This window comes from Cydia strobilella, chromosome 16 (genome assembly GCF_947568885.1).
Source record: "Cydia strobilella chromosome 16, ilCydStro3.1, whole genome shotgun sequence".
Taxonomy (NCBI): domain Eukaryota; kingdom Metazoa; phylum Arthropoda; class Insecta; order Lepidoptera; family Tortricidae; genus Cydia; species Cydia strobilella.
In genome coordinates, this window is record NC_086056.1 from 13,693,822 (window position 1) to 13,710,487 (window position 16,666).

At 36.5% G+C, this 16,666-nt stretch overlaps 1 protein-coding gene across 1 annotated transcript in view; it reads left to right on the forward strand.

Annotated features, from left to right (window-relative positions):
- LOC134748607 (transcription factor IIIB 90 kDa subunit) overlaps positions 1-16,666 on the forward strand; it is a 43,667-nt gene that overhangs the window by 20,474 nt on the left and 6,527 nt on the right. Inside the window, exons 5-8 of the mRNA XM_063683402.1 lie at positions 11,301-11,450; positions 12,744-12,970; positions 13,997-14,138; positions 16,321-16,464. Of these exons, the coding sequence (XP_063539472.1) occupies positions 11,301-11,450; positions 12,744-12,970; positions 13,997-14,138; positions 16,321-16,464 (663 nt within the window). The remainder of the gene's footprint in view (positions 1-11,300; positions 11,451-12,743; positions 12,971-13,996; positions 14,139-16,320; positions 16,465-16,666) is intronic.

Here is a 16,666-nt window from a genome sequence, read left to right on the forward strand (position 1 = left end):
GAAGTTTGGCGTTTAAAATAACACTTGCACTGCGTGTGCTATCAAAATCGATGCAGACTTTTCTTGGTCTAACTCTACATGCCTACACATTTAAGTGCATTGTATATTAAACCATAAATTAAGTAAACAACGTGGACATACATACACAATACACATCCACTTACACTTACATTAAAAACTGTCATTAAAACTTCTTAGAGTGGTTTTGAAGTGAGCTATTGTGCGACTTGACATCGTTAATGTCTATAGTCGTGAAACTCGTAAATACCTCGTCTGTGTAGGTAGTGATGTTTTGTTGATTTTGCTTCCACATTTCTTATACGAACTGCCAAGGAGTGGAACGCCCTGCCCGAGTCTGATGTGTTTCCGCATGAGTACAATCTGGGCATCTTCAAGGCAACAGTTACTAGGTATCTCATAGGTAAGCGTGCTCCACCGTAGACCGCATCATCACCATCACATCATCATAAAAAATAAATATTTTTTTTTAACAAATGAAGATAATTTGACCATCAGTTGAATATCCAGTATTGTATTTATCTTTATTTACTTACACACATAATACATATCATCAAATGAACACATCATAGAGAGCTTATAATAACTATGTGAGCGTACATAATTAATTAAGCATTAAAACACTCGTGTGATGTCCCACACTACGGAGAGCCCATCCCCTCTTGGGCTGCTGCTTTATTTCTATATTCATATGCGAATCACCTTTAGCTAACCGCAATCCCGTATAAATTAACCTCTAGATCTGTAACAATCATGCGCTATTGGAGATCACACTATGGTTATCTAGTGTACCTACCAGCTACCTTATCCAAAAGCCATTGAACAGATTCCATTTAAGAAGGGTTTAAGCGTCGTGGTTTTGGTATAAAGATACGTCGTATTGAGATAGGTCGGGTATCGTAATGCAGGTCGCGAGTAGTCCATAAACGGGCCATATGAATGCGCGAGAGTTAGCCAGATGTGCGCACATTTGCGCGTGCGCATAGTTATAGTCAGAGTATTGTTTTAGACATCCCAATGTTTGTAGAGTATCCGTAGGCTTTTGTGCTAATATTCGGTCAGAATCCGTAAGCGTTAGTTCTAATATTCGGTCAACAAAAAAAAGTTTCGGCGAAAAGTTGTAAACAAACAGTATTATGTATAAGTTACTGTGGTTCACGATAGGGCCGATAGGTGCTAGTGCTACACTCTGAAGGCAGAATGTTGCAGTAATACCCCCTATTAATGACTTTTTTACTTTACTTTATATACGTCATAAGTTCATAGAAATACAATACAATACAAATCCTCTTTATTGCACAACCTCAGAATAGAACATGTTTTTTTTATGATAAAATTGCCACACTTTGTCATAAAAAATTCATAGAGTTATCTTGGTCCGACTCTAGGACTGTGGGCCTTACGAGGATAATAAATAAGTGGCCGAATATGTAAATACGCATTGCGATCACGGAAGGGAAGTAGAGCGGTTTTAAAGGCCGACTTGTTGCAGTGTCGCTGTGAAATTAAAGAATCGTAGATTGTGTCACAAGGGAGCCAAATGACATATTTACCTATGTAGTAGGGTAAGTAGTGACAGCAAATGAGATGAGGCCATTTCGTGGCACTTTAATCTTATCTTATGTTTTCTTTTATATTATGTAATGTCTTGTTTGTTTGTGCTTACGAATAAAATCTCATCTATTCAAATGTATGGAACAGTATGCACTTTAGTCTCAGGCGATGCCGCTTGGCACGATTGCTCCTTAGGTTAGGTCAAACAAAGCTGATTTGGCCCGGTAGCCACGAGATCGTACCGTGCATACCCCCCAAAAAGGGTCGGCTCCCCAGGTCCAATCTATGCTATATTTCTTTCTGCTCTTAGCAACTAGGGCAAGTTATATATCATTTTCATATAATTTATTCATGTATGAAATAATAATTATATCTTTCCATACAAAAATTTAAAAACCACACCAAGGTTAGTGTGTACTGCCAGCTGCATTTATCGTATACAATTCCATCCTTTATATTCTATATGTCACTCATAAATAGTCAAAATACCTGCACTTTGTCAACGTTTAAGAATTAACTTTGGTCATAAAACTTCTTTGCGATAGAGATCGAGACGAGACTTTTGAAATCTGTTCTTGAATTTATAAATATTAATTTGAAATTCATCTCCTGCGCACCAATAAGTAACAATGCATTTCAGTTTTTGACTAAGGTGAGATGAGGTAAGATGAACAAGCAGGTCAAGAACACTATGGAAACGGAAATCGTCAGTGTTCGTTTTGCCCCGAGTAAAATACACTATGTTCTATGTTCTTCTAATCCCATTTTATCTCATCTCAAATCAATAGAATGCTGATCTTAACGGGTCCACTGGTCTATAATAACCTTCACACTGTTCTACTGAACGCAGTTAAATATTGGAATAGGTTTACGCAAGTCATTCGCGTTTCCTTATGTTGTTCTGACACTTGTGACTCACCCAAAACCAAGGTGATGGCCTGGGTGGATTGCTAATAGGCACATGTAGATCACAAGCTATAATGTTTAAAGACCTGTATGGAAGTGGAATTCTTTATACAAATATATATGTTCCTAATACAATCTAAGTTAAACTACATATCATAGGCACGGAAAAGTGCCTCAAGAAAAGACAATCAAGACCAATATTTTTAGTAAAATAATAAGCGCGAATTTTCTATAGATTCTATTAATTTAAAAGTCCATATCAATGATGATAATTATTATTTATTTATTTTTTGTATATTTTCAACAGGATTGCATCAATCAACAATAATCTTTCACTGGCATCCCACATAGAAGTCGGTTTTTTAGGGTTCCGTACCCAAAGGGTAAAAACGGGACCCTATTACTAAGACTCCGCTGTCCGTCTGTCCGTCTGTCTGTCACCAGGCTGTATCTCATGAACCGTGATAGCTAGACAGTTGAAATTTTCACAGAAGATGTATTTCTGTTGCCGCTACAGCAACAAATACTAAAAACAGAATAATATAAATATTTAAATGGGGCTCCCATACACTGCTAAAAACTATTATGGCAAAAGGACTAATTTGTTTTTGATACCAAAATTGTATAACGAAATTGACTACCTAAGGGAAGAAAATAAATGTAGTATGGCTAAATTTAAAAATGAGTTAAAAAAAAAACGTTATTGGAAAAGATACCCTAATATTAAAACTGTAAAAGATATAATAATATATCTTTTTTTTTATAGTCATCATAAACTATCGCCATGCATGTTCGCTTTTCGGATAGTATCCAAGTTTAAGTTTAGTTTTTTTAAGTGCATAAATGCTTAAAATGTAAAAATGAGCGCTATCTCGCCAACAAACTGCAATCGCAGTTTGGCGAGGAATATAATTGTAAGAAAATTGTTGTGATGTACATTGAGATAAATAAATTAAAAAAAAAAATACAACAAACGTGATTTTTTTGCTGTTTTTTTCCGTAATGGTATGGAACCCCTCGTGCGCGAGTCCGACTCGCACTTGGCCGGTTTTTTATTATTTCGATAACCGTTAATGCGCTAAACATGCATTAGAATTTAGTTATTCTATGAATATTTTCGGCAATACTGCATGAAATTATTTAAATAAACGGTTACAATCTTAGCAGCTAGACCCATAGTCAAGGTTGTGAATTGTGAACCTTAATATGCAGATGTCGCTAGTGACGTCGCTCAGTTGCAATGACTAAATTCGCGTTGATTGACGGATGGTCAGCTGGCGCAATTGGTTGGACCGGCAATCCAAGGATGTGGGTTCGAGTCCCACGTTGACCAGAGTTTGATTGATCATCGTTGATTTTTTCATTGTGATTGACATCTGTATGTACAATTTTATAGATAGTCTAGAATACTTAGTATAAAATCTAAGTTATGTAAATCTTCCTCTGAATTCTGCACAATTTTTTCCATGTTCCAGTGTTAATGCGATAATTATGTATGTGTGTATTTACCTCGCACTGAACCCATAAAATGACTACCTGCACCAATTAAACCGATTACATAAATGTTTTTAAACGACTTCCAATCCACCATAATGGGACTTACGTCAACGCAATTATTGTGTGATATTAGCATCTTGAAGGATTAATATTACGTTCCTTTTCAAAATCTTACTGTAAAAAAATCGTTACCGTATAATGTCTTCTTAGGACTTTGTTTCAATCAACGCTGAATATATATATATTAGAGAATGGTAGGATTATTTTTATCCGTAAGTGAAGGAAAAGGAAAACTATGAAGTGTTTATCGCTGTCTGCCCGTGTTATTAGCAAGTTTACCTTTAACTAGGCCTTCCCTTGAGACTGCCTAAGTGCCTACTGTTGAGGCCTATAGATGTCTGTTGTCCACTGTCCACGGCCACGGTAACTAAAGGGTCGACAAACTTTAAAGGATAATACCAGCGGGCTTATGATGGACGCCACTTTCAAGGAAAATACCAGCGGGCTTATGATGGAGATGGACGCCGCTTTTTGACACCGGATGATTGAAAAAGACATATACCTACTTCTTACTAATTGTTAGGTAAGTACTTCTGTAACTGCATGCGACCATGTCACTTTTTGATAGCTTTTATTGTTAGAAAGGGACTTCCATTTGTAATATATATCTGATTTAATCTTATTTTATTTATTTATTTTAAACTTTATTGCACAATATAACAAATAAAGTACAAATGGCGGACTTAATGCCTACAGGCATTCTCTACCATTAATCTTATTTATAAAACTAAGAGCAAGTCATCATTTTTCGCGACTAATAATCAACAGCACAACTCATGGATTTTACGCGTCACGCTGATTTATATTAAGGTCATATAGTCATTCATTATTTTTGCAAAATCATCTTCGTCTACAAATCCAATAAAGTTTGTTATTGAACAGATGTGCATAATTTATTCCGCTTTTAGTTCGGTTTTGTTGTTTTATTTAGGTTATTTTTATAAAATAACATAACCACATTTTTACAAATTTACAAAGAAAAAATAAATAAAACTCGACTTATTATCATACATCGGGGTTTTTGGTGCGGGAATATTTTACACTAGCCAAAAAATATATAAATATTTTTTTCTCGATTTCGGCATTGGTCCCATACTAAAAGTTGCTAGGTTGCTAGAGTTTGAACGGTGGTTAATATTTCACCCTGTATACCAACACAAAAAATGTCTTAGAAAAGTTAATGTGTGCTGTTGGTAAATAAAGTATACCTAGTTCGAGCGTCATAAACTTAGCGGATGAAACGCACCAAAAGTATCTGCCACCCTGATATACTTTTCCATATGGAGATAGGTATATCTCCATAGTGCCCACTGCCCATACGAATTTATTTAAAAGTATCTGGAACAATCATAATTGTTCTACATATAGAAACATGTAACGGTGTAGTAGAAGACATGGAAGAATGTAGAGTAAAAGAATGGCAGTTACTTACTTAAATTTTGACGCGTCTGATCCGTTCCTTTTTTGCCGACTGTACAGAAAAAGAAAAAATATCACTATCATTTCATTCATTAAGACAATGCATACATGATCAGCTCCATATAAATGATTTAATTACATTTATGTAACCGAATAAGCAATGTTTTCTGACCTTGGCTCCATTGTTCGTGCATCGTTACAACATACTCAAGCCGCAGTCTCTTAACGAAAACATTGTCCGATAGTATACCTTACATCATGACATTAAGGTCTACAAATATGTAGTCAATACTGTCTATAACATAGCGTGAAAATAGAATGGCAAATTGGATCTTAACTAGTAGTAATAAGATTCGATATGTGTTATTCTTTGGTGATATACGCGTGGAAATAGTTCTTGCACTTTTATGACAATAGGTACGCTTTTTTTTGTGATCATAGTGAATGTGTTCCATATCTACGGTCACACATACCCATGGTACAGTCAGCAAAAGAAGTAGCGAAGCTGGCGAGGTGTCCGAAATGTCCTGGAGCCCTATCCGAGATGACTGCCGTTGTCAGAAAACGATTCGTATACCTTATTAAGAAGACATAAGGTCCACTGATAGTTAAATTAAGAGACGGACTAATATTTTGGCAAGGATTTCAACTAAAGCCACTTCCTGTATGTCTTTTGGTTCGAGGCTATGTTATGTTTGCTAATGTTTGCTTCCACTCGGAAGTAGATTCACGTTTATATATTATATAGACATCACATAGTGTTTGTATAGTCGAGGTCATTAGTAGTTTGTACAATAGGCGTGTTTTATTATTGTGCGATGTTCGTATAAAAATTAGAAGTTCCGTAGCCGTAGTTAGCCTACTTGAGTGTCTCACTGCTGGGCAAAGGCCTCTCCCCTGATTCTCCTTAACTCCCAATTGTGTGCTTCCTCCGGACAGAGGAGGGTGTCAAAGTCGTCTCGTCAAGTCGTCATCTCCTGGGCCCACGCTTCTTTACCCCCATCCACTTGATGGCTATGTTAGCCCACGTATCTGGAACATATATACAATAATAAAAATCTTAACCTGGACCCGGGTATGTCCAGACCAACCGGACGATGGGCAGCAGCATGCCCTAAATTGCGGTCCAACCCGCCTGCCAAGCGTGGCGATTATGGCACTTACCCCCCAATGCAAAGTACACCGTTCGTTGTGGAGATCATTGGGGGAGGCCTTTGTCCAGCAGTGGACGTCTTTCGGCTGATATTATGATGATGATGATGAAAAATCTTTGAAGGTTATAATAATTTTATAGGCGACAAAGTCCCGGTGTAGGATTCGGCAGATTTCCACGAAACCGCCAAAATACAACAGTTTCGGCTAAGTTTTCATGCCTAGTACGTCAAGTATAGCGTTCCTATGGGATATGGTGCCACTGCCAAGCCGGTGCAAACTTGGCGTGGTCAGAGTCCATTATTGCTTAGTTATCACCTGCTAAAAGCTAAGAAACAATACCGTTGACAGCATACTACTAAGCACACAGTTATCTACACCTTAATTAGCAAATTGCAGCGTGTCGCCATCTGGTTAACAATGAGTGAGTCACACGGTCAACTCAGACGAGATTTTTCTTGTTATTCCGTCATGAGTTGACGGGTTTTTATTTTATGAATATTGCGCAGAAGTTATCATAACTGTACGTCGAACGTCGTACGTACTCACGAACCTATAAGAATATTTGGCTGATGTTTTGCCCTCTAATTGACCGAGCGAGCTTTACCTATATAAGGGAGCCGCAGAATAATTGAGAACTATCTAAGTAAATATATTTTAATCCACATAATTTTATTGTTAGGCGTGATAAAACAATAGGATAATGTAATTACCAATATTGAATTGCCAATAAAATGGTAGGCCTATGTTCATTGCAAGGATTGCCGTAATTTATTACTTGCTTATAACAATAATTAAACGTATTAAGAACGGAACGGAACGGTTTAACGGAAGTTTTGTTATTAAAATAATTAAACGAAAAAAAAAAACTATTTTTTGCACCATTTATATCTCAATGTCACTCCATGTATTTGTAGCAAAGGTAAAGGAAAAATATGTACTTCAATCTAGTAATATTTGTAAAGCTTGGGTACAGGGTGAATTTTAAATCGCGAACAAATTCATTTTTCTAACTCCGTTGATTATTATTAGAAAATTACATTATTTGATTACATTTTAACTAATATTCAATTTCCTGGTCAATTACTGGCTGAATTTACAATTTTGGCATCAATAACTGTCAATATCTTGTAGACTATAAACTATAAAGTAGGTAAGTACCTAAATGGGCAATATTTTTTTTTGATGTCGATTTCTTTTTTCGTCAGATTTGAGTAACATTTAAAGAGCTCGTCTTTCTGACCGAAATAAATACTAAATTCAAATGTCCCAAATTAAAGTATATATTAGGTATGTAATTTATCGTTGAGTTAGGTATTAGTACTCAGAGGGAGATTTTTTTTTAGAGGTACGGTAGAAGCGCTTATATTGTACAGAATAGCGAACTCTATTTCATCCAAATCTGAGGAAAAAAAACGACTACAAATATAAATAATTATCAGATATCTTGTTACCTAATTGATAAGGCCATTTAAACTCTATTGGAAAATGTGGTTTTGGGTTTGAATTTTTGTTATGAGCATTAGGAAGAACTCCGCAAATGTAATCGTGATATTTTTTATCAGGCAATTTATGTAAGACTATGATGATTTATGTAAGATTTATGTAGACAATAACTGCAGCAGCAGCAGCAGCAGCGAAGCAGTTATTGTTTCCCATAAAATTTTAAGTCATAATGTATTGTTTGTCCGCATTTTCGTTATTCATCATTTGGTTTTTTTGGAGACACGTAACTTTTCAGGATTGCCATAAAACAAACCTAACTTAACCTATCTATAGGATAACCTTACAAAAATCCTGAAAATCACATAATTATGAGTATTATGACTAATGATAATCTGACAATCATTACATTATGACTTTCAATAGTTATGTCAAACTAAGGGATCCCTCTTTAATCATTATTTTCTTCATATTTTTCCGTATTATTAAGAGCCTGATTTCGAACATCATGCTTGCTTCAGCGGGTTTTTTATTCTAATTCTAACAAAAAAAAGCGGACGTGGCGAAACTATAAGGGTTAGTTCCTACCTCCTAGTTGACTACCTAAAGAGTTAAAGATTTGCACCCTGTATATGTATATTAAAAAGTGTCGGGTCGTTGAACTAAAGTTCATTATAAATTACGGGTAATGTAAATGAGTCTCTCAAGGTGCAGGCAATGTCACGGAAATCTGGTCAAGTTTGCTCGAGTTTGGACAATACATTAACATTTACACAAAATTACACCTTATTTTATAGTTAATAAAGAAGCAGAATTTCGAATGTCGCAAATGTTGCCCACGCGCATTCGCATAAACAAGTTTTGCTTTAAAGTGGTTTATGCATTCGATCCGTTCCAAAACTGTAGTTTTGCTGAGAAGAAGGAAACTGCAATGAAACATACCAAGGATGTACCTAGGAGAAATAATATATCAACTAACCGATTTCTTTCCTGGTAGATTAGGCGGGCCGATTGTAATTTTTTTGTCGAATTTTATTTTTTACATTTGGATTAAAAATTTGGCTATTTTGAAGAGCTCCTACGGAATAAACACGAAATTAAAATTTGTCTGAGACATACGTATCGTAAATAACTATAACTGCACTGAGATAAGGCCTATCAATGATCATAAAATGTTTCTGTTAGCACAATAACTTTACGATATACGATAACGTGATAATAATCCGTACCCACCATGACCTAGAAATGTGTTAAATGTACATTAAAGGTCTTTAACCTTCCCTATAACTACCATGTATAATTACTCAATTGATATGTATAATTACTAAAGTGATATGAAGTGTCGTGAGGCCTTTATGGTGGTGTTTAACGGTATTTACCGAGAAGAGTATTTGACCTCCCAACAAGTTATGATGTTATATTGATGTAAATGTCTCTTTCTAGCAAGTAGGTAGGTATGTGAAAGCGAGAGGGAATTAATGCATAGTGGGTTGGTTTCTGTCTAAATTATTTCGGTTATTGACTCTTATACAGAGAGAGTGCGTGAAATTAGGTGCTTTCATACGTGAACTGCTGTTCATATTATTAATATGTATTATAAATATGAAAGTGTATATGTTATGTTCATTGGTCTTGTGTTTCACTATAACAAATCCGCCGCCAAAAACCCGCTCCTATACATATACAATCGAAGTTACGCGATACAATTATGGCGGCCGACCCTAGTACTTCCGTTTCCTACAAAGTATAACAAACTTTTACATCCGTCAATGTTAATGTTGAGGTTACTGACCCTTTATGTACAGAAAGGTTGTACAGATAACTAGTTTTTTCAGTAAACCGAGCTGTTAATCATTTTTTAAAACGGTTAAAATTAATTACCTTGGCCATTCCCTATTTAAAAATGTTTCTGTAGGCTTAGCACAGTCCCTCTTTAATTAACACAACTAGTTTTTCCCAGAAATCATCCTTTAAGGGGGTGAAAAGGGGGATGGAAGTTTGTATGGGAAATCTATAAAAATAAGCTACCCAAATTACTAACTCCACGCAGACGAAGTCGCGGGCAAAAGCTAGTATTTATATATTTCGGGGATCTCGGAAACGCGTATTTGTGAGTTTTGATTATTATTAGAAAATATGTAGAGGAGACAAATAAGATGTAGATAAGTAGCTGTTTTGTGTGTTAACCTCACGCAGTTTACTTTTTCGATGACTGAACCTTTGATTGATTTTGAATTTCATCATGCCTCATGATTCACAATGAAATTTGCGCCACCACGTACAATCATTGCGTACTTGAATGCATCAGGGCCCTGGCCCTAGGGCAATACATTGTTATGAAATAGTTTACCGGCCGTTACCACCACCACCACTTCAATCAATCACGGTGTTATGTCGATTTGTAATCATTTGTAACTGTTTGAGATATTCGTATCACTTTGTACTTCGATGAGTAAATTATTAATTATTATTAATTATATAATACAATACTAAATAAAAAACAATAACAAAACTTATAAACTATTATTAAAATTAACCTATAAACCTAAAAACAAATTAAAACTAACAAAAATAAATTAAACTACGAACTAAACAAACTAAACTAAAACTACCTAAAATGTCCTATAAATAAAAAATTGGCCCCTACATCACTTTGTTAAAAGTTGGTCCAAAGTAATAAGCATTAACACCGTAATAATTTCATGTAAAAAATAACAGGTAGTTTGCAAGGTACAGTGAGCTGCGAAATTGCATGGAGAAATAGGGTATTTTCTACAAGTTGAATTTTATAACTAAATCTAATTAAATAGATAGAAAATGAGCAATTTAACACAATAAAATGAAAACTTATACCCTATAATTCATATGTACATTTCGACTTTGTCTAATGGCTATGGACACACTGTATATATTAAATCACATTTAAATAAATTCGCGATAGACCCGATTTTAGATGTGATTTATTATTTGTGTTCAAAACGCGAAAGTTTTAAATGTTACACTGTATGTGTATATATTAGGCTCCTCCGGAGAACACGATAATTATTTATCATGGTCCTCATACCGCTGTCTTTGCAATTTTGCCACGGCTCATTTGCCACCTAATCCCAAGAATTGACCTTCGGGTTGAAAGTGGCACGTCTTAGCGCTAAACCGCCAACGATCTTTTTCCGGAGAACACGATAACATAATCCTGATTACTTAACTTTAAGTCGATTTATTTTTCAACCATGTTTTCTCTTCTATTTCAGACCCATGCCTCTACATTCTGCGGTTCTCATCACAGCTGCAGTTTGAAGACAAGTCGCACGAAGTGAGCATGACGGCTCTACGGCTGGTTCAGAGGATGAAACGCGATTCGATACATTCAGGAAGGCGGCCGTCCGGCATCTGTGGCGCTGGTAATACGCTTGATGACAAATTTTCATTAAGGCGGTTCCCTGATGAGCCAGAAGGCGAAAAATCTCCTTATATGATCCTGTTTTTCTAAGAGGCGTTGATACTCGTAGACGTGGAAAAAATATATGTAGTTCTTGACTATATTATGTTTAATATCATAGCTTCCGATACACGATTTATGACACTTCGCTCGATACAATTAATTCCCAAAGTAACCTCTACCTCGGACTTTTAATCCAACTTTACTCGGTTATTTATTATGTGATACTATAAACAAAAAAAGAAGAAACAACAATCTTAACTTAAATAGTAATTTCATAGCTTTCGAATTTCGATATTGTAGGGTAACGTTTTTAAAATAAATAAAAATCGTCAAAATTCGATCAAAATTGACACTTGGCGCGCATGATCTTTCCCGTTCTTTCTTGCGAAATGTGACAGAGACAGCGGCAAACCGATGGAACGCCCTTAATGGTATCAATCAAGGGCCTGACACTCTTTGATAAAGAAAGATAGTCTTATTGCGATTCCTATAAGAGGAAAGAGAAAATAGTGCCATGCTTTGTCCTTATCACCGACCGGGTTTTTTTTCATGGTCGGGTTATGGCAGCATAGGTAGGAGGCGATGGCGAAATACCGAAATTTACAAGAGTCAAAGAGAAAAAGGATTATGCTGCCATACATTAACCTGTCAATACATGAATATGTCTTTCTCTTACCCCTGGTCGCTCGGTTTCATGTCTATAACTACTATACTATGTCTATGGTATCAATCGATCAGGTTTGTTTTTAGGATCAAAAAATGTCTATATGGGACCCATTGCATTAAATCAATACAAAAGTCAGAAATGATAGTCAAAATCCGACAGTCGTACCTCACTCGAGGAACGCTACTAACAAAACGATAAGTGAACATGACGTGAAGGTCACTGAGAGCCCATCTTGAAGTATGGCCAAAACAAGAAAATTACGTTTTTGTCGGTATTGCGTTTATGTAATACCTATATATAGTTAATATTTTTTTGGATAAAATGTAAGGAATCGAACGGTAGCCTGACGTTTTTCTCACGCCTTGGTGTTCGGAGCACGTCGCGGCGCAAACTCTAATGTTTCCTTAGGCTGAAAAGCTTGTACGCAAACAGCAAATTGTTAAAATTTACTCAGAGTAGAAGTAGAATGAGCAATTATCATCGAGCTCCACAATCGTCTTTGATGACAACAAAAAAATATTCTATCCAGCTATTTGTTATTGTCCATGTGACTAAATCATGTAATAAAATCAATTTCTTCCTCAGCCCTTCTAATCGCCGCTCGCCTGCACAACTTCTCACGTACACCGGCCGACGTGGTCCGGATAGTGAAAGTTCATGAATCCACACTGCGCAAGAGACTGCTGGAGTTCGGTGACACTCCGTCGAGCGCGCTGACGCTTGAGGAGTTCATGACAGTGGATCTTGAGGAGGAGCAGGACCCGCCGGCGTTCAGAGCGGCCAGGAAGAAAGATAGAGAACGGTTGCAAAAGGTAAGAGAAGAGACAGCAGTAGGCTTGATGACAAATTTTTATTAATGTATCAATCGATCACGTTTGTTTTTGGGATCAAATGTCTATGGGACCCATTGCATTAAAGCAATACAAAAGTCAGAAATGATAGTCAAAGTCCGACAGTCGTACTTCATAAACTGTAATAGATGTCATATATTAAAGAAAAAGTCGTACTCGCGAAACGCTCCTACCAAAACGATAAGTGAACGTGACGTCAAGGTAACTCATAAGAGCCCATCTTGAATGTATGGGAAATAAGTAAAATTGCGATTTTGTCGCTGAAATATTGCGTTTATGCATATAGTTGCCATACAATCTTTATTGGATAAAATGCAAGGAATCGAATGGTATCTTTACTTTATTCCTTTTTGGAAGTTTAAAGAAACTTTAAATTTTGAAACTTTTAGATCCTGTCTTTTTTTTTATCATTTCCATATATTATTTTAATATCCACATTATTGTGATAATTGTCTCATATGCTATCTATTTTACTAGATTTTGTTATAAAATTCAACATGTGACATCATCCCTATTACCGAGGTGACTTTCTCTTTCTTTCAAATAAAAATAAGCTTCCCTATACGCCGTTTAGAGCAAATGCTATTCATGAGTGTAATTTGCGTATTTGAGTCCTCGGGGTATGAGAGACCTTACGAGACTTATCCCGGCGACCCTAGCGTCAATATATTGTCATTTTGTGGGTCATATGTTAATTACTTTTGGCTAGCTTAACCCCGGTTTCTTTTCAATGTATTAGTTCTTCCTTCTCTAAGTCCCAGAAGCTTTAGGTTTTGTTTTTGAATTTGGAACCTCGTCTTATTTAATAAAAGTTAAAATTAAATTTTGGAATAAAGCCTTTATAGGGCCTCTGGGACTACGGAGGATATTATAATTTTTTTTTTTGGCTTTTCGGATAAAAAACGCCAGCTTCCTGTCAAGTCGTGAAGAGTGGTTATTTGTCGTTCCGAAAAATCGTAACTCATCTTTGTGAATTGTGTTTTTCAGTTAATGGAAGAAGAGGACGGCGAGAAGGAAATGACTGACCTGCAGAAAGAGATAGACGCACAGCTAGAAAAGGACAACTCTAGAAGAAAGAAGGCAGCCGCCTCGGCAGCGATGCCGTCAACTCCTCTGTCAATATTGAGCGGTAATTTAGTCTTGTTTCACGGCATACCTATTGAAATAATGCTCTTCTCAATGTGTTTTTGTTTTACGTGGCTTATTGTGTTAACTGGATACTAACTACACTTTCTTGTTTAACGTCGAGGACCAATAATCTTAATCCCCTTTCAAAGGTAACCTATAAGCTACGCTAAGTAGCCTCCATGCTCAGTCTCATACTCGTAGCGACAAGCGAGCAAAGTTGTTTTTTGCTGCGTTTACTGATTTCGAGTCTCGTACCTTTTTTAATAATTAGCGTAAGGTTACAAATTAAAAGTGTCCGCCGTTAAGTTATACATAACATTTAAAAAAAACCCCTTAGTATAGCAGGGGACTTAAAAGGTACGAGTTGCATATATCGCCGCTATACTTACTCAACTTCGTATCTGCAACACTCATTTGATGATAAAAACACCCGTATTCCGAATGAAAGAAAAGCGACATTTCCATCAAATGATTGTTGCAGATACGAGGTTGCGTAAGTATAGCGACGATATGTATTAATCTCGTGTGGCACATACAATTATTTTCACTCGGAAATAAAGTACCCGGATGTTAATACCCATGTCCCAAACATAGAGAATTTGGATTATTTTGGTTCAGCAGCGACAATATAGAGGTTAAAAAATACTTCTTCACCCTCGAGCCTCGCCTCGAATAAAAGTTTTTTTTTTTGTTTTACAAACTACGCACTACCGAATACTACACTACTTCAATGACCGAATGAATAAATTATATATTTTTGGAACGAAGTTCCTTATCGCACGGTACGGACTTGGCGGATGGGGGCTAGGCGAAAAAAGTGTAAGAGTTTTCCGAGTTTCCGTCACGACCCTTTCTTTAGTTTACTCGGTTGTCCATAGCGCGTATGCTATTGGCTGTGCCCAGTCATTGTTCATTTATTTGTATTTAAATGTATTGTTAATCAATAATACTAGTAGTTAGCCCCTAACTGACAACTCGCGGTTTGCCAAAAACTATACAGAGCGATTGTACTTAGTTGGCCAATGGATCGAAAATCGCGTGCGATTTATTGCAAGGTCTGTGGAGCCCTAAGTCACCATAGAGATTAAAATAAACCGTATTTTTGGTAAGCCGTAATGTTTCTAGTCAAATGTCAAATACCTTTATTATGCCATAGACATAGTATAGTAGTTTTAGACATGAAACCGAGCGACCAGGGGTAAGAGAAAGACATATTCATGTATTGACAGGTTAATGTATGGCAGCATAATCCTTTTTCTCTTTCACTCCTATAAATTTCGGTATTTCGCCACCGCCTCCTACCTATGCTGCCATAACCCGACCATGAAAAAAGCCCCGGTCGGTGATAAGGACAAAGCATGGCACTATTTTCTCTTTCGTCTTATAGGAATCGCAATAAGACTATCTTTCTCTATCAACAAGTGTCAGGTCCTTGTATTATGCTTATTTTATTTCGTTTTTAAAATGGTAAATTTAAAAACAATATTATAAATGTGTAAGCCGAGCACTTTCATTTGATACCAAACTCGACCATACTTTCTTGCAAATAAGATGACCACTGACCAGAATAGCAAAGGGGTCTTTGCACCTACACACTTCGCACATAGTTTAACCAGAATAGCAAGACCCCTCACAAATAGCTTTTTAGCCTTCTAAGCTCTTCTAGCTCAATAACCCCTTGATCGATCCTGCTCATAATTTAATGACTAAAATATAATGCCTTCAACTACACGTTCACCCAATTTCATTTAAATTAAAACAAATTTACTTAATTTATTGTCCATCAAAATCTTCTGATAGTTTGATGGTTCATTATTTTTGTATGTGGGTATTTTTGCACTTTGTAGTTTTTCCTCAGTCACCCGTTGACCACGAACGCTGTAAAGGGTTCGAAACGTGTGTCGGGATGTATTATAAATTCAATAAACGCGATATAATCCGTTTTTATAGTTTTATTTCATGAGTAATTATCGCGGTAACCGAAGACAATATTATATCCTCTGATGGGTCAGCTTAAAAACATCGAAATGCCTGCCTAGCCACTCTAGCCAGCCGCGTATTCCAAGTTGAATCTAAGAACTTCTCTTCGCTTCGCTCTCTCGTTCGATAATACTTTTATCAATAGTAATATAAATACTTCGTTCCAACCGAGTGTTCCACGACACTCACGCATTTTTTTTTAGATGATGGCACATCAGAAGACGCGGAGGCGTCCCGGTTCGCCGCGGAAGACACGTTAAATCTCCTCGGCGAGATCGCCAGCGAGGTGCAGCCCAAAACAGAGGCATCACAGAAACAGGAGAAACTAAAACTGGAGAAAGGACTAGGTAATTATAACATACTAGCTTCTGCCCACGACTTCGTCTACGTAAAATGATGATGATGATTGATAAAAACTATCCTATGTCCTTCCGCGGGCCTCAAACTATCTTCATACCAAATTTCATCTAAATCGGATCAGCGGATTAAGCCTGAAGAGGTAACAGACAGTTACGTTCGCATTTATAACATTAAGTAGGGATTGGTGAC